Raw genomic sequence first — 18,228 nt, 5'->3', positions numbered from 1 at the left:
CATGATTCCTCTATCCGTAGTAAAACTGCCATCGTGTGGTATTATTCTGCTACTACAAGTTTCAGCCCAACTCTTTAAAGCTCCAGTTCTTCCCTTTGAGTCAATGTTTGTAAAGGGTTTTTATATATTGATTTTTACTTAAACTTGAGTTGTATTTCCTCCAAAGTAGCATAACAACAGCCTAATATGGCCAGTTTCTTTAAATGTCATGTTGTCACAAAGTGCTCCACCCAGTAGGATGGGCCCACAGGTGATGTGAAGAGCAGGTTCAGCAACAGTTGAAACAAGAAACTAGTTTCACCTCAGGCAGGATCCTGTTCGGAGCATTCTGAAGTACTTTGTGTTTGTAATTCTATCTTGGAAAAATGAAGAGAGGCGATTTATTTTAATTTCTATTACTAAATGATTTTCAATCTTCTTTATTACTGACAACAGTCCCCTGAGGCTATAAAACCGACTTGTTTCCAATGTCTCTGGACTTATATTTTAACCTTGGATTTACTTGAGATCTCAGTGGACTGCTGGAAAAATGGGGACTTCTATTTTATTTGCAATCATGACTGAGAAAGGAGCATTTTGCATGCTAATGCTCTTCCTGCTCAGCGGCACTGGAGGAAAATGTGAGCTCCAGGAGTCAAAACCTACAGTGGCAGCCAACTTTCCTGGTGTTAAACCTATACACAATGAACCCCAGGCCTTCCCTGATGAGAAGAGGGGCAATTTGCCTGTGTTTACTATGGACTATCCTCGGATCCAGGTCCCTTTCGAGTTCACTTTGTGGGTCCTGCTTGCTTCTTTTGCCAAAATCGGTAGGTATGAATCACTATTTCCAAAGTTTTTGGGGTTGGCATGTCAATATAGGAGTCCAAGTTTATCTTTCTTTCTCCCCAGGTTTCCATATTTACCACAAAATCACAATCTGGATCCCAGAGTCCTGCCTCCTCATCACTATTGGCCTCATTGTGGGCGCCATCATGCATGCAGTAAAAGAGGAGCCACCTGCTGTCCTAAGATCCACTGTTTTCTTCCTCTACATGCTTCCACCAATCGTCCTGGACAACGGCTACTTCATGCCGACAAGGCCGTTCTTTGAGAACTGTGGTACGGTGCTGTGGTACGCTGTGGTGGGAACCCTGTGGAACAGCATCGGCATTGGGATTTCCCTCTACATCATATGCCAGTTCGAGGTGTTCGGAATTACAGATATGGACCTACAGGTCAGTTAGAGCAGCTCCCAATAAAGTTTCCACAAGTTTATGGAATTTACTTGTGAATATTCCTGAAAATTTCAGAAAATTCCTAGATAGTTTAAAAGATTCCTGGTTTAATTCCACATTCCTGAATATTCAGAAAGGCAAAAGTGTTGCGATGTACACTTTTGACACCATGTATGGATAAAGACCATCACACACAGTCATAAAGCTAAAAAAACACTTTTAATTGTATTAGTTATACTGGATACCAAAACCTGAGAGCAGGATTAAACTCTCTCTTTTTCACTTGGTTTGCTGCAGGAGAACTTGCTGTTTGCCTCCATCATCTCTGCTGTGGACCCCGTGGCTGCTCTGAATGTGTTTGAGGACATTGGAGTCAATGAGCAGATTTATATTGTCATATTTGGGGAGGGACTGTTCAACGATGCTGTCACTGTGGTGAGTACAAGGGAATCCAATGTGTCGACTGAAAATAGAAATATGAGCCTGGATTTTAAAATACTGTAATGTTATGAGACATGATAAACATGCCATCCTAAAGCCTTATTCTAGACTTGACATCTTTTGTAATTAAATAAAATTAGTCTATATTGCCCCCCAGGTATCATGAACACAATACAGATTGTTATTACAATGATATATACTCATTTAATTGTGTGATTGTAAAACTGTAGAGATGAAGCCCTGCAAACCTTATTTATTATGCAAATTCAGCCAGTGTTGGAAAGTATAGATTTACTCCCATTAAATTTTGGCTTCTACTTGTTTAGTTGGATGATCAGGGACTTTAAAAAGAATGCCCGACTAATAACTTGCACTTCTCTATTGGAACATAATAACTGCTGTACAGACAGGTTCTGTAGATTACTTTTTTTGTTGTAAAACACCTAAAAGCGTGATTTTTCGAAGGTAATTTACACAACATCTTGAATATGATTTAAAAGTTAATCTTTAGCTATGTACAGACATATACAGTAAACTAAGATTATGGTATTCTGGGTTGTATGAACTATGACCATGACAAAAGGAATAGTTTTCAACTCTCTCAAAGTTTTCAAACTTCTGAAAATCATCCCACTGCTTTGGTTTGATCATTTGGTGAATGAACAATCCATCCAAAGTTTGTTTCTTTGCATCTGAAATAGACTGTGAACTTTACAGCTTGCAGTCAAGTGCCCCTTTCTTTAACCAATACTATAACAAGCACAGCTGGGATTTCATGCATTTTAAAGATATGTGCTTCGCCTGCCTGGAGGGATAAATAGATGAGATCTATGAGCTACTGCAGTCATTCCCTCAGTCTAGTTTGTCCAGTTTCACATTGTTGAATGGGAACGCCAACCACAATAAGGTAGCTCTACTTTGGTCGAGTTTCACTTGAGAGACTGGTTTCACTTAACACTTCCTGGCACTGATTGTCTTTTGTTGCATCCTCTCTCCAAGGAAATCACTGAATAATAAGCTTGTTTATGATGGTAGCCACTTGACTGAAGTTATGTTAGAAGATGATGTTTGACAGGAGTGAAAAAATGTTTGGAGCAGATTCTTAAATGCATCTAAACAGTTAAACACATTTTAAACAACCACATGTGATCTGAAGTTTCCTGTCTTCATTTAGGTCCTTGATTCTTATACAAAATGTTTGAAAATTGCAGCAATTTGAACCTAATTCCCACCTTTTTTCATTGTGTCTTCTCAGGTACTTTACAACATGTTCTCCTTCCTGGTGGAAATGGATGGAGTCGAATCCCTAGATGTGGTCTTGGGAGTGGCCCGGTTCATTGTGGTTGCAGCAGGAGGCATCTTCTTCGGCCTTCTTTTTGGATTCACGGCTGCGTTCACCACGCGATTCACCCACAACGTCCGCCATATTGAGCCCCTCTTTGTCTTCATGTACAGCTACCTGGCATACCTGATTGCAGAGTGTTTTTCCATCTCCAGCGTCATGGCGTAAGTGCTGGCCGAGACATGTTAGTAGTCAAATGGCAAAAAGTCCCTTTTTGTAGCAACAAAACATTTCTTTAGAAAATTTTTAAAAAATTTAGCAGCCTTTATAGTAGTAAAGGTGCTCCAAAATGCCATGTAATATAAAATATCAGCATGTTTTTAAATCAACCTGAAGATCTTGCAGTTTAATCAACAGCTGCTTCACTGACAGCATCTAATGTGGGCAACTGTACACTAAGATATGAATCTTCTTTGCTCCAGAGTCCTTACATGTTTGTGTAACCTACAAAAACCTGTTTTACCGCCTAATTTCACACCCACACAGTGTGAAGCAGGTTCAAAATGACATCTGTGTTATCATGTTAACCACATGACTGTGTAGGTGTAGCATGGTAATAAAGTGCTCACTCAATGTTCCTCAGGGGATTATGATACAGCTGAGGAGTAGGAGATAAGTCCGAGGGCAACTGCTCTCTTATTTAGAGTCAAATCACACAACTTTGATAAACATTTAAGTCCATGTTCAGCAAGGTAATAGAGTGTTTGCTCAACTTTCTTAAGGGGATTATGAATACAGCCGAGTGTGGACTCAAACAACAAGGAGCAGGAGACAAGTCTGAATGCAGCTGCTCTCTTCTCTAAAACATTCAAGTCCAAAAAAAAAGCAGACTTATTTAAGAGACACAACAATCCCATGCCCAACACAAATGCACAATCCTAAAGAAACAAGAAAATAAGTGCTAACTGCAGATGATACATGCAGGTTTGCCTTTAAGGCTGACCAGTTTGAGAAGAACCACATTTTTGGAATTACTCTAATAGAAAAAGAGCTAAGAATCCAGAATTTTCCTGCATGTCCCACCCCCATTCTCTCATCCCTGTTTCCGACTCAATTCACTGTTGTCCTCTATGAATAAAGGTCCAAAAAATCCCAAAGATATATCTTAAAAATAGATAAAGTAAAAAGAAATTCTAACTTCCTGTTGAAAATTCCCAAACATTTTTAAATATGTCAAAACCCCTGGTGAAAATTTCTTCTAGTATCTGAAAATTACCAGGGAAAATGCTGAAAGCATTTAATAATAATAATAATAATAATAAAAATAATAATAATAATATCTTGAATTTATATAGCGCCTTTCAAGAAACCCAAGGACGCTTTACAGGAACACATATACATGGACAAACTATGTGAGGGGTAGGATTAGTGTAAGGGGGGGTTTAGTGAAGACTGTAGGCTGTGGTGAACAGGTGGTGCTTGAGACATTTTTTGAAAATGTCTAGAGATGGAGTGCTATGGATGTCTGCAGGAAGAGTGTTCCAGAGGGTGGGAGCTGCAGCACTGAAGGCTCTGTCTCCATAGGTTCGGAGTTTGGTTTTGGGCATGGAAAGTAGGCCGGTGTCTAAAGATCGAAGGTTGTGGGATGGTGTGTATGGATGGAGGAGATCAGAAAGGTACTGGGAAGCCAGAGCATGGAGAGATTTGTATGTGAGGAGGAGGACTTTGTAGTCGATACGGGACTTGATAGGGAGCCAGTGGAGGTGGATGTGGGACTGGAAGGAGAGGGTGGAGTCCAGGATGACGCCCAGGTTTCGGACCTTGGAGGACGGACAGATGAAGGTCCCGTCCACATCGAGCATGAGATCTCCAACCTTCTGCAGCAGCGCTTTGGGGGCCACAACCATGAGCTCTGTTTTATTGCTGTTGAGTTTGAGTTGGTTAGAGGTCATCCAGGCTTTGATGTCGTGGAGGCAGTTTACCAGGGAGTGGGGAGGGAGCTGAGTGGATGGTTTGGTGCTGAGATAGAGTTGGGTGTCATCTGCATAAGAGTGAAAGCTGAGACCGTGTTTGTGAATAATCTGTCCAAGGGGAAGCATGTAGATTGTGAAAAGGAGAGGTCCAAGAACAGAGCCTTGAGACATGCCCTGGTTAACTGGGGCAGGGAGATGAGTGAGAGGTGCTGATGGTAACAAACTGTTTTCTTTGTGAGAGATATGAGTGAAACCAGGAGAAGGCTGTACCAGTGATGCCAAGATGGTGAGACAGGCGGTCAAGGAGGAGGTGTGGCATATTGTGTCGAAGGCAGCGGTTAGGTCAAGGAGAATGAGGAGGCTGATGTGTCCAGAATCTGCAGCTGTGAGGAGGTCGTTGGTTATTTTGATAAGGTCGGTCTCAGTGCTGTGGTGAGTGCGAAATCCTGATTGAAGAGGTTCATGGAGCTCATGGTTGGACATGTGTTGCTGGAGTTGGGCAGTGACTGCTTTTTTGAGAATTTTGCTGATGAAGGGAAGGTTTGAAAATTCCCAAGGAAAATCTTAAAAGTTTCCAAAAATTCCTGGGAAAAGCATCCCAAAGTTTTCCTAAAATTCCTGGAAAACTCCCCAGTTTCCAGAAGAAACTGTTTTGAAAAATCCTAGAATTCCCACAATATTTTCAAGGAAAATTCTCTAAAGTTTCCTGAAAATTCTCAGGGTACATTTTTTGGAAAACATCCCTATTACCTAAATATTCCATGGGGAAATTACTTTCTGCAAAAAAATCCAGTGTTATTCTTATTTTTTAATTTCCCAACAAAACTCTGCCACATTTACCAAAAAATACCCAGAAATACTCTGAAAATTTCTGGGGAAAGTTCCCTTAAAATTTTAAGGGAAGATCTCCAAAACCATGGAAAAGCTTCCCAGTTAAACTTCAGGAGAAATTTCTTACAGTTTTGAAAATTCCCAGGGAGAATATTTGAAACTTTCTGACAGTTTTCTGGGAAAATCTCCAAGGGTTTTTATCATCCCCAAATAAAATTCCCGGGGAGATATTCTGACAATTGGAACTCTACCAAAAGTTTTTCCTGATAATCTTAAAAATATTTTGACCCTTCTAAGCATATGTACACAGTATGGAAGTATTAAATGCAGACTATTTTCTGGACAAATTTTTGGATAGGAAAGCTGAAGAGACAGGAAATTTGGGAAGAGAGAGTGGGGAAGACATGCACCGAACAAGCCCAGACGGGGAATCTATCGACTAGCGCATCTGTGACAAGAGCCTCTGCTCATGGGTGCCTACTCTACCCACTAAGCTACACCGGTGCCTATGTGAAATAAATTTAAATGAGTCATACTGGACTGATTGAAGACTGTCTGGTGATTGACTTTCAGCTGTGTATTTTTGAAGGTAATTTTTTTCTGTCTTTTTTGCAGTATTATAGTATGTGCAATAACCATGAAGTACTACGTGGAGGAGAATGTGTCTCAGAGATCCTGCACCACCATCCGCCATGTTATCAAGATGCTGTCCACCATCTCTGAGACCCTCATCTTCTTTTTCCTGGGTGTCGTAACCGTAACAACAGAACACGAGTGGAACTGGGCCTACATCCTGTTTACGCTGCTGTTTGCCTTTGTCTGGAGAGTACTTGGTGAGGCCTGAACTGATCCTATCAAAAGCCCCACTTAAGTGGGAACATGGTCAAGTTCAAAAATCCAATTAACTCCCAACACTCTGTCTTGCAGGCATCTTGGTGCTGACCCAGATCATTAATCCATTCCGCACCATACAATTTACTTACAAGGACCAGTTTGGGCTCTCCTATGGAGGCCTGCGAGGGGCAATCTGCTTCGCTCTGGCCTTCACTTTACCAGAAACCATCAAAAGAAGGACTCTGTTTGTCACGGCTTCTATTGCTATTATTATATTCACTGTTTTCATACAGGTGAGGTTTGAACTGTGTGATTCATACTAGTATAAAGATAAAGAATTTTTTAAGCCCCCTATAAATACTGTTTTTTCCGGTTGTTTCTAGGGCATCAGTATCCGTCCAATTCTTGAATATCTAAACATTCGGAGAACGAACAAAGATCTGAACAACATCAACGTGGAGATTCACACCAGGGTAAGTACAAATTTTAATGTATAAAAGTGGAGCAGATTAATTAAATCAGCTGTTCATGTTGCTCATGTGGTTGTATTTCGTGCAGACGATGGAGCACATCATCTGTGGCATCGAGGACTTGTGTGGACAGTGGAGTCGCTTTTACTGGAAAGACAAGTACGTTTTTTGTGCTTAATACTGAGGTAGATCTTTAGATTAGGTTCTAACTTTCTACTTGACTGTCTGTCACAATTTGGTCTTTTCTTGCAGTACAAGTAGTTTTTATTTCATTGTCTCTGTGTCAGGTTTAAGAGGTTCAATGACCGTGTTTTGAGGCGCATCCTGCTCCGAGATAACAGAGCAGAGTCCAGCATTGTGTCCCTGTATAAGAAACTGGAGCTGCAGAGTGCCATTGACTTGTTAGACACACCTATGGGTGACCTCAGCGCAGCACCATCTATTGTTTCTCTGCAGTAAGTATTACAGCTGTAGTTATTTTTCTACTTAAAGAACACTTCATCTTACTACAGAGTAGTATGACTTTTTATAGGCTATCTGATACTTTCTTCTATTTTGTGTCTTACTTTCTAAAAGTTTTGGTGCTTCACAGTTCATCATCCCAGAAGTTTTATTCATTATTGCACTACAATAGCCTATTAATGATGAAGAAGCTAATGTGGTTATCAAAGTCTGTGAAACTGTATCAGCATGAGTGCATCAGCTAAATTGAAACTTAATCTAATTTTCTCCAGCAGATGATGATGTTTTTTCCATCTGCTGGAGGTCTTTATCATATCCAAATTTTGACGGTGATAACAAAGACAATCTTTCAGCATGATCTCTCATTCACTCTTCGCTGCTCTCACCTCCTTTTAGTGATGAGAGGAAGGAGGCGTCTCGACCCAAGAAGAAGTTCAAGGCGTCTGACATCAGGAAAATGCACGACATCCTGTCGAAGAACATGTACAAGATCAGAGAGAGGGTAACTGTGACAACACTCCTGCAGAGAAACTTTATACTGTTTTAAGCCAATGGGATTCCAATGAATACATGAATGTTTTTTTAGACTTTTCTTCAAAGTCCATGAAAAGTAAATTCCAAACTTTGGGCCTTAACACACTAGATATGTTGGAATAAGGTCGCTGTAAACATGTGAAAACACTGACCGAATTTTAAATTTATACCTTTAGAAAGTTGTTCATTTTCTTTTGAGCAGGGTAAATATATTAGCCCATGACATCACCATTCTCAAAAAAGATTCCCAATGAGATTTCCCAAGGAGTGTTTAGGAAAACTTACACAGATTCATCAGTCCACTTGAAAAATAGCCCAAGGTCTCTGAAAATCTGTTCCTAAAAGTTTACAGCATTCTCTCGGAAATATTCTTGTAGTCAAAGAAAATTCCAGCGGAAAATAATTAAAACTAATAAAGATTGTCCTTCCAAATTATGTACATTAAAAAACAATTAAAAAGAGCAGTCCCTTTGAAATCAAGATGCAGGAGTATATGATTTTTGTTGATATCCATTATGCTGATATTTACAAATTAATTTTAGCTGATACAGATACTGATACCAATATTCAAATGCAGTTCAGACCTAAAACTTCAGTCCTCAAAACACACAAATTCAAGTATGAGGATACAACAAATCAAAACATTTCAGTCTTTAAAACACACTTTAAAGTGTAAGGAATGATGATGAATAAAGAAAAAGACTCTGGTGGACGTAGGTCTGTTTGTCCAACCTAAAACTCCACTAATTTATTTGTTGTATGGTGTACTAATAGGCAGATTTGAAAATTCACATAAGTATCTAAAAATTCCTGAGGAAAATTCCTCAGCGTCTGGATAATTAATCAATTAAAAAAAAAAACAGTAAAAAAATGGGAACTGCATAGTAGAAAAAAATCCCCAGATTCAAAAAGTCCTGAGGAAAAATTCTCAGAAGTTTTCAAAAGTCCTGAGGGAACTTTTAAAAACTTCTCCAAAACAAGCGTTTTAAATTTCAAAATAAGAAATGTTGGACTTTAAGAATTAATAGAGAATTTTAAAACTCTGTTATAATAATATTTTTTTAGCTTATACATTCAAAACAAGTAGTGGAGTAACATGCCAATAAATATGTCTAATTAAGTCTAATTTGTTTACTCTACGGTCTCTTCTAAAATTACTCCTTGGTAGTAGTACATTTGTGTGAAACTATTTTCTATGATGGATTAATTCAGATTTTATGTTCAAGTGGATATTTTGGGCAAGACATTTGGAAGAATACTGTATCTGCAGTAGTCTTTGTTACAACAGTAAATAACATATATTAGGTCTGATGAAAACATCTTTCCATGTTTTCAGACATTGGCTTACACCAACAAGTACAATCTGCCTGATGACAGCCGCACTAGGGAGATTCTGATTCGCCGACATGCAAGCATCAGACGCAGCCTACGAGCTGCAAGTTTCCGCGAGCAGGTGGGTGTTTGTTTGTTTCAAAAATTGTCAAAACTATGAAGCTATCTTTTTCTTTTACCTGCATCAACTTCACTCTGCCTCCTCTTCTAGCCTGATCAAAGCATCCCCAGATCTCAAAAGTACTACTCGCTCCAACCTGGAGGGGATCTGGAGGCTGCCTTTGTCCTCAGAAGAAGAAGTCATGGTGAGTTCATGGTCTGAGTATTAAACTCCAGATATTTTGGTCAAAAAGGTCACTAAATACTCAAATATTTGTGTTATTTTAGGTGGTAGTGGTGATGTGGAACGTCTTTCAGAAAATCTGCAGCCCCCTGGTGTTTTTCCACGCTCCTCATCACGCTCTTTAAACCCTATGAGGCCACTGAACACTATCATGGAGAACAGAACCACAGCACAGTCACCCTCATTCCCTGGTGTAGATTTTCAGGATGCAAGGGGCCCTAGAAGTCTGGGAGGATCTAGTCTTAGAGGCAAGAAACCACTGATTCCTGCACCTAGGAGGCGCAGTTCTGATGAGTTAGATCGACAAGAAGACTGTGAAGAAACAGGAGAAGGAGAGGGACAGGTGCAACCACCCCCGCTACCACCACCACATATTTGGGTACCTGACAACCAGGATCCTAGAGACAATGGGGTAGGAAACCCCTTACTCAGAAACTCTTCACAGGGGCCTCGAGGTTCAAGCAGATTTTGAAGGAAATATTCTGAGTCAGAACAAGCTGATGACAACAAAAACCTCATTGGTTGAGGTACAGAACAAAAACGCAAAGGTCAAATTAGCCTGTTGAAAACTTAACTGTGAGGAAAATGTTCCAGGTTTAGGTGAAAAATAATGATCTGACTTTTTCTGTGGCTGTTGCAGCCAACTAAGTGTCATGGTATTAAATCCCAGCATTCTTTAAACTGTTTAAGTATTGTACAGGACTCAGTGATATATGGGTTTTAATTCCACCCACTTAAGTCTGATTAATGTTGCCTTTTTCACAAGGATGGCATGCCTTAACTTGTACACACTATTGTATTTGCACACAAAAGTATTATAACTGCCATTTTTTTGTATATTATGTAGTGTATTTTACACATATATTTTTTAAACATTTGTGTAATAAATAAATGTTAACTTATAAAAACCTATTCCACAAACCTCTGGTGCTGTTTCATCAACTTATCTGCGCACAGGTTGTGATGAGCGCCACATGACCCTGCTGGTCATCTAGGAGTAAAAATAGCACAATTATTTACACTGAAAAGCTAATAATACAAAGGGATTATTAAAGGATTTGTCAGGATGCCAGTCAAGACTCTAAACAGAAGCCACCATAATATACATGTTTACTTTTGTGTAAGACATAAAAAAATATATCAACATTTTAACAGCATATAAATTAATTCAATGTTTACAGATAAAATAGGCTAATATTATAAAGTGAATGGATATCTTGACTGCTAACTTAGCTGAAACTGTTATCATGTCAGTCCATGCAGAATGTCATAAGTGTGGACCAAGAATTGATAAAATGTAGTCAAATTGGAAGTAAAAATTCATTTCAATTCCAAATGATATTTGTGATAAAGCCTACTGGTGAGTTAATACTGACCTAAAACAACATGAAAGTGGCTACCTTCAATAATAAAAAATAATTTCTATTCTGCTAAGCCAATTAAAGAGTATTTTAAAACAAGTTTGAAATGTCAAAAACTATAAAAACAACTAAAATCCAGTAGGAGTCCCACGCAATAGCCACCTTGTGTTAGACAGAAAAAAGACAAATCATGTCAGCATCTTGCAAACATATAACTGAATTTTAAAAAATACAGATTAAATAGGCTATTAATATAAATTCAACGGCTAGCTTAAGTGCTAATCTATCTGCCGTTCTTAGCATGTCAGCCTAAGAAGAACACAAATTTTGTAACGGTTTTCATAAAAAAGCCATATTGAAAATATGGGTACTGTATAAAAAATATACAGTTATTTGGACCAGATATATCACCGTAGAAATATGGGGTAAATATTCTGCTCACAACAAGCACATTACCTGTTTCCTACACTTGATACAGTCCTATGTGACGCACTTTGGAGGCGAGTTCTGAAAGAGACTAGGTATCAGTCACGTGACGTCTTTGTTGTGACCGCCATCTTTACGCAAGTAGCGCCATCCAACGGTTCCGAGGGGGAAAATAGCTAGCTAGTAGGATGATAACTACGGAGTGCCGATGGCTCATCATACCTGTGCAAGAAGGCGGAAGACAGGGCAGCTCTCATGTTTTGGCTCTGATGTACTCTCTTTTGGCTACTGCTGATTTCAACAAAGGACAGGTTTGTATCCAGAAGCCCTGTGCTTGATTCTAGACCAGTATGGATGGACACTGTTAAGAGAGGTCCAATATAAAGAGGTCCTAACATCAGTTTATCTCAAAACAGGGGACACGTCGTGTTCAAAGTCCTGGTTTTCTTGGTGCCACAAATTCTTCAGGATCATATTAATGAAATCCATGAGTCTAAGCAAAAAAAAAGTACCCTCTCATTTACCAGGGGCCACCCCCACAGGTAAGATAGAAGAATTACGACCTAATGTCCTTTTTTATTGGCCTACATTAGAACTTAATTGAGATAAAGTATTGTTCTAGCAGCCTGTGGATGCTACTTCCCCAGTCAGGCTGGTCTGAGAGTGAGCAGAAGTGCTCTCATAGCCTATTTTCATCGTGTTAAAGGTGATCAAAGTTTTAAGAACTAGTAAAATTATCAGAAAGTAACAGTCTTTACACTTTAATACAGATAAATATACATTTTGCTTTTGTTTTTTGGTAACACTCTGCTGCAACTTCCGTCAAACTCATCATCCAGGTTGCTAATTATGATGATTGCAGAGACATTTTTTCTGAAAATAGAAGAAACTCCTTTATAAATGTCATGGCATTTACTGTGAAATTGTGCACATCAGCTAACAAGTAATTTTTCATTAATTATAGACTACTGTAAAGCGTCCTAATTGTCCTGCAGGCTCATTACACACAATGCTCTGCTTTGGGAAAGACTTTGTCTTGATTATGCTTCCTTGCCTCCTCCACAGATGCTCTAATTAAAGATGTTCCACTGCGATTAGCAACATTTCATTACATACCAAGAATCACCGCAGGATGAAATTAACATTTTTTTTATGTAATTGGGAAAAAAAGGCCTGATAAATTAGAAACATTATGGTTAGAGAGTAAATTTGGATAAATGCTGAGGTGAAGCCAACCGCACATCCTTGAATTGTGTGTGGGCATTTCTCACCCCCAATCAATTACCCATAAATACAAGATTTGGAAATTTACACAAGTCAATAAAGCTGTAAAATCTAAGTGATATATAGGCCATGATTAGATGAATGGATGCACCACGCACATACATTTTCTATTAAGGACTACTGGTCACAAACAAATCTGTAAAATGTGTGAATATTTAACATTAACACATTCAAAACATATTGAAATGAGGTGAGATTAGGGCCATGTTAATACATCTTTTACATAATGTTGAGAGCTGATTTATGAGGTGTTTTAGTACACCATTTACTTTACGTAAACCCCATTATGCCTGGCAAAAATGACAAATGGGACCAAATTAAAGCACGTCTTTTAAGTGAGAATATATATTTGGGTTACTATAGCTGACTGTTTAAAGCAGGGGCCATCGAGTACATCTGCACAAGGGCCAGATTTAGTCTTGACAGAAACTCTGGGGGCCGAACTTTCACATAAACAACAACTAAACAAATATTTTGGTCTTATAGAAATATTATTGCAGTAGTATTTGGATCAGGACATTTTTAGTTATTTCCAGGAGACAGGCCTGACAACAGAACTGGCGGGGCCCTCTCCAATTGTGATTTAGCACCAATATTAACTCATTTTTTACACTTTCAACCCCTTTTTGATACTTTTTGCCACTTAAACCAATTTATTGCCATTCCTTAACCCCTTTTTAACCACTTTTCCTACATGTTTAACCCCCTTTGTGTCACTTTTCTTTAATTTTTTTGCCACTTTTTAACCCCTTTTCATTACTTTTTTGCACCATTTTTGCCACTTTTATACCAATTTTTGCCACTTTTCACCCATTTTACTGCTCTTCTACCCATTTTTGCATCATTCCTACCAGTTATTGCCCGTTTGTGCCACTCCTTAACACATTTTCACTACTTATTTTAGCTATATTTTTTTTGCCAATTTTAAGAAATTTTTGATACTTTTTCCCATTTTTGTCTCTTTAACCAAGTTTTTGCTATTCATTAACCCCTTTTAAACCACTTTTCCTGCATGTAGTGGCACACTTTTGTCAATTTTTGCAACTTTTTGAACCCTTTTTATTACTTTTTGCATAATTTTTGCCACTTAGCCCCCATTTTTGTTACTCTTTGCCCTTTTTTTTCTCTTTTACCAATTTCTGGCACATTCCTGCACATTTTCCTGCAAATTTTAGTCTGTTTATATCACTCCACAACCCATTTTGCCACTTAGCACCCATTTTTGATACTCTCTAACCCCTTTTTTATCACTTAATCTGGCCATTTTGGCAACATTTCTGAACACCTTAACCCCCTTTTTAATATTTACTAAAAATGGCTTTTATATTTACCATAAAAACAAATCAAATGTTAAGTCAGTCCAAAACTGTTTCAATATCATTTTTGTAATGGATTTAACAGCTGCAGACATTTAAAGCCTAAGGATACTCTTAAAACCACAACATCTTCTTTTTCTTCTTTTCTGAATTTATTGATCTTTTGGGGGCCAGACAGGAAGTTTGGGGGCTTGATATGGCCCTCAGGTCGCCAGTTGATGATCAGTGGTTTAAAGGGTTCATTGTTAGAAATATAAATTTAACTATGAAAAAATCTCTGTATATCCGTAGAGGTCTTGCAGGAGACCAACTTAAACAATAACAAGAACTACTGCCGGGCGGTGAAATGCTTTTGCCATCATGTCAAACAGGGACAATGCAGTGGTACCAAATGTTCTAAGTTAATCCTTAAGTCATAGTGGACATCTGTGCAAAGACTGAGGAAAATCCCTCAAAGCCTTCTTGAAATATCACCTTCCCACACAAGGGATGAACATAGGATGTAATGACCATGACCTTTGACCTATACCCATCAAAAGGTATTCAGTTAGTCCTTGAGTCAGAGTAAGATTGTGTGCAAAGATTGAGGGAAAACCCCCTTAGCCTTCTTGAGATATCACATTTTCAAAGAATGGAAAAACATGAGGCCCAATGATCCTAACCTTTGACCTATGACCTCCAAAATCCAGCAATTCATCCTCTATTCAGAGTGGACATTCAGGCAAAGTTTGGAGATATCATGTTCACAAGCAAGGGATGAACCAGGGGTGTCGTAATCTTGACCTTTTACCTATAACTTCCAACACCATCACTGAGTCTTGCAAAGTTTGAAGAAAATTTCTTCCTGCCTTTTTGAGATATCTTATTAAAAATGGCTTCGTAACAGCCCAGAAACATAATACATCTTGACCCTGGCTACTGTGAGCGTAAGAGGCATGAAAACATCTTCTTTAAATGCAATATTTCTTTATAAATGTAACATAACAAGTGGCTTTCCTTTTATCCAGTTTCTTTTGAGCATTTTGAATAAGGTCAAATTAACGAATAGACACAGCTTTCAATTTCTCCTTTTTGTGCTTTTTCAATGAGGCAAACAGCAGCAGGTTGTTCAGGGTCAAACTCTGAGCTCCACATTCATTCATCAGCGCGAGTGCTGTCAAAACATCTTTCATCCAAACACCAATCCCCCTCCGCTGTACGACGCTTTGAATTCAAACGTCTACGGAAAAAAAGCTCCAAGATGTAAAAGCACCAACCAAACGCCTGCAATGTCGCCTGCCTGGAGCCAAATTTGCATTCTGATGAAGAAAAACGTGGTGGTATGTGGGAGGCTCTGGCAAACATCCTGCTTTATGAAGTGTCTGTCAGCTGCATGTGAGGCGGTAGCAGTGAGGAAGAGGAGAGGAGGCTGAGAGCGTTCACTGACGAGGAACGAGAGGAGGGAAATCAGATTGTGTGTTTGAATGAATCGCCTCTAGTGAAGATACAGTAACATCGAGGGAGAGATTCCCTGCAGTCCTTTTCTTTGGTTGGAGGAAACTTTAAATATTGAGCTGTGTGGACACCTTAAGGGGCTTTCTTTGATTCATTAAAGGAGCATTCAGTGAAATTTTGAGAAGCAAAGATGAACCAAACTGCATCTGTGTCTCATCAGATTGATTGTCAACCAGCCAAAGATACAAAGGTAGGCTGGATTTCTATGGATTTTGCTTTATTTCACCTTTTTAACTTTTCTTACTTTTATCTTTATTTTTTTCTGTTATACATTTTCAATCCAGCCTTAGATCAGTACATTCATCTATAATTAAGTGCTTGTTGTTCAGCAATGACAGCTAAATCTTCTCTAAAAGGGGGGTATTTTCCTATTTTGTAATCTTAAAATAGAGTTGTGTTAAGTTATGTGCCATAAAAGGCTTTCACATAATAACTGAGTGAAAGAAAAATTTTAAAAAGCAGCCAATTATGAGGAAACACTCTCCTAATCAGACATTTTCTCCATTGAATAACTTAATTTTATAAAATTACAAATGGATCACAAATAAGGTCGATTCACTCTCACCTTTGTAAATTAGCAAAATGTGGCTCGGGGCTGTCCTCATGGCGGGAAAATGTTACGGATACACAATATTAGATTTGGCAATATCTAATGTACTGATAATTTAAAACTCATTTTTGCTGACGCTGACACAGATATATATATATAGTTCAGCTTAAACCCCACAAAGTCATATGATACATTCTGCCTTACAAGATGAAGCCTTAGGGCTTTTATTCATAGGCTTTGGTTTTAGTGCTGGCTGCCCTCATTTTCAAAGCCAAAGCAGAGTAGTAGTGGTAGTCCACTGATTTCAACACTCATGGTCCTAAGTGTACACACTACCTTGGTGTGCTTTAAAAGCATCAGTTGTTTTTTGTTGCTGCGTTCTCAGTTGAATATAGTTTAACTACAACAGGGCCATGCTCATCAATTGGGGCTTTTCCACTGCGACATTTGGCAACGCCCATCCGAATCAAGCCATGCTGATTTACTTTTACATCTCCAGTTTGGCCACCACTATGCCTCTGGAGCAGAGCCCAAGCATGACCGTCACTCCACCAAGTGCATCGCAGTGATGTCACAGTGGTTTATCATCATTTGGGGACACCTCACAGATGTTTAAGTGGCAACCATTGCAACTTTGAAATACCTGCTGGATTACCATAAACTTGCAAAGCAGATGGATACGACCGCTTCCGTGCTTCTAACTGGCGAATCCATCTTCTAAAGCTCCCATCTGAACAGTTTGAGCCCAGTTAGAAAGCGACAGGACCAATCAGTGACGAGGGGCAGTACCTTCGGGGGCGGCAGAGCTGTGACGTAAGCAAGCAGCAATAACAGCCGCTGCAATTATGGCAGAAGATATTAGCGTGGATGCTGCTAAAATGCCAGTTTTATCAGAACTTGACAACATTTCTCTGTTAAAAGAAGAACAAAGAAGAAGAACAAAGAACAGCTTCTTTTCAAAAACGACAAAAGCTGTGTACTGACATGTCTTCAGTCGCCATGGTTCACGTTATACAGCTCTCTATGGAGTTTGCACCTCGATAGGGGCGCACGACGTAGCCGATTGTGGCTATGTCACGTGTTTAGTTGTTCTGACTGGCCTGTAAAGATGTGACAGACAGAACGTTCATCCAGTCACCCTCTGAGTTGATTTTTTTTCAAAGGCTCTGCCCTTTCCCAAACACTGTCTATGAGTGGTTTACCAGATGGATGTGTGAAGCAAATCCATCTGGCATGTCACATAGGGATTGCCTATAGAAGAAGAACAACAAATATTTGAGTATAAACAGTGGGTCCTTCTCCTCTGGCAGAACAAAAAATGCTTACTGAGGTGCAGCTATCAACTCTAGACACGGGTAGCTCTGTTGTGGAAAAGTGGATAACCCGCGGCGCTGGGCTGCCGTGCTGAGTCAAACTGCTCAGTGTAACGGAAAAGCCCTAAATGTCACTTTCCCCTCAGTGACTAATTAGTGGGGATGCTGAGCATCCACACTTTTGATATTCGCGTCGGCCATTTTGTTTATTATTCTTCGGCGCCGGCGATCTCCTCCTTCATACTTTGTTGTATCGACACCATTTAAAGTTTAAAAATTTAGTTTCTTCGTCATTCGACTGCTATTACTTTTCTCATTTTTAACTTTTATAATTTTGTAAATATAGCTATTTTCATTTTTTTCTATGCATTTTCAGCCATTGAATGAAATTTTCAGCTACTTTTAGGTCAAAATCAGCTATTTTTTTTGCTTTTTAAAGCTATCTCTTAGTTTTTTTTGGCCATTGAATATCATTTTCAGCTACTTTTAGGCTATTTTCAGCTATTTTTATGCTATTTTCAGCTATTTTTACGCTATTTTCAGCTATTGTTAGGCTATTTTCAGTTTTTTAGGCTACTTTCAGCTATTTTTATCCTTTCTTTAGCTATTGAATGCCATTTTCAGCTACCTTTATGCCATTTTATGCTATTTTCAGCTATTTCGTGCTTTTGGCTATTTTCAGCAGTTCTTCCACTATTCAGCTCTCAGCATCCCCATGCAGTTTCATCTGAAATTGCAATTTTGATCTAGTTAAAATTAAGAAGG

At 38.9% G+C, this 18,228-nt stretch overlaps 3 protein-coding genes across 10 annotated transcripts in view; 2 read left to right on the top strand and 1 right to left on the bottom strand.

Annotated features, from left to right (window-relative positions):
* LOC121506148 (inositol polyphosphate-4-phosphatase type I A-like) overlaps positions 1-11,598 on the bottom strand; it is a 64,102-nt gene extending 52,504 nt beyond the window's left edge. For 4 of the 8 annotated variants that reach the window (XM_041781758.1, XM_041781763.1, XM_041781759.1 and 1 more), the window contains exons 1-3: positions 11,537-11,587; positions 10,642-10,710; positions 7,897-7,979 (exon numbers count right to left, since the gene is read on the bottom strand). The gene's annotated coding sequence lies outside the window, so the exon portion shown is untranslated. Of the gene's footprint in view, positions 1-7,896; positions 7,980-9,555; positions 9,571-10,641; positions 10,711-11,536 lie in introns of those variants that run through there. The other 4 variants (XM_041781754.1, XM_041781761.1, XM_041781760.1 and 1 more) reach the window with 4 other exon arrangements.
* Positions 530-10,191, top strand: LOC121505971 (sodium/hydrogen exchanger 2-like). Its single transcript, XM_041781429.1, has 13 exons — positions 530-809; positions 892-1,217; positions 1,515-1,652; positions 2,914-3,164; positions 6,360-6,577; positions 6,672-6,871; positions 6,962-7,051; positions 7,137-7,207; positions 7,336-7,503; positions 7,907-8,012; positions 9,381-9,497; positions 9,588-9,681; positions 9,764-10,191. The coding sequence occupies exons 1-13, from the start codon at positions 530-532 to the stop codon at positions 10,189-10,191; spliced, it is 2,487 nt and encodes an 828-aa protein (XP_041637363.1).
* Positions 11,599-12,031: 433 nt separating the features above from the next.
* LOC121506150 (inactive dipeptidyl peptidase 10-like) overlaps positions 12,032-18,228 on the top strand; it is an 85,648-nt gene continuing 79,451 nt past the window's right edge. Inside the window, exon 1 of the mRNA XM_041781767.1 lies at positions 12,032-12,048. The gene's annotated coding sequence lies outside the window, so the exon portion shown is untranslated. The remainder of the gene's footprint in view (positions 12,049-18,228) is intronic.

The sequence above is a fragment of the Cheilinus undulatus genome, linkage group 24, assembly GCF_018320785.1.
Source record: "Cheilinus undulatus linkage group 24, ASM1832078v1, whole genome shotgun sequence".
NCBI lineage: Eukaryota > Metazoa > Chordata > Actinopteri > Labriformes > Labridae > Cheilinus > Cheilinus undulatus.
The sequence above is the reverse complement of the archived record's forward strand: the minus strand, read 5'-3'. Positions and strand labels throughout refer to the sequence as shown.

Coding starts and splice junctions, on each gene's coding strand:
- LOC121505971 (XM_041781429.1), top strand. CDS start 530: ATGGGGACTTCTATTTTATTTGCAATCATGACTGAGAAAGGAGCATTT. Junction 1,218..1,514: donor TTACAGATATGGACCTACAG/GTCAGTTAGAGC, acceptor GGTTTGCTGCAG/GAGAACTTGCTGTTTGCCTC. Junction 6,578..6,671: donor CTTTGTCTGGAGAGTACTTG/GTGAGGCCTGAA, acceptor TCTGTCTTGCAG/GCATCTTGGTGCTGACCCAG.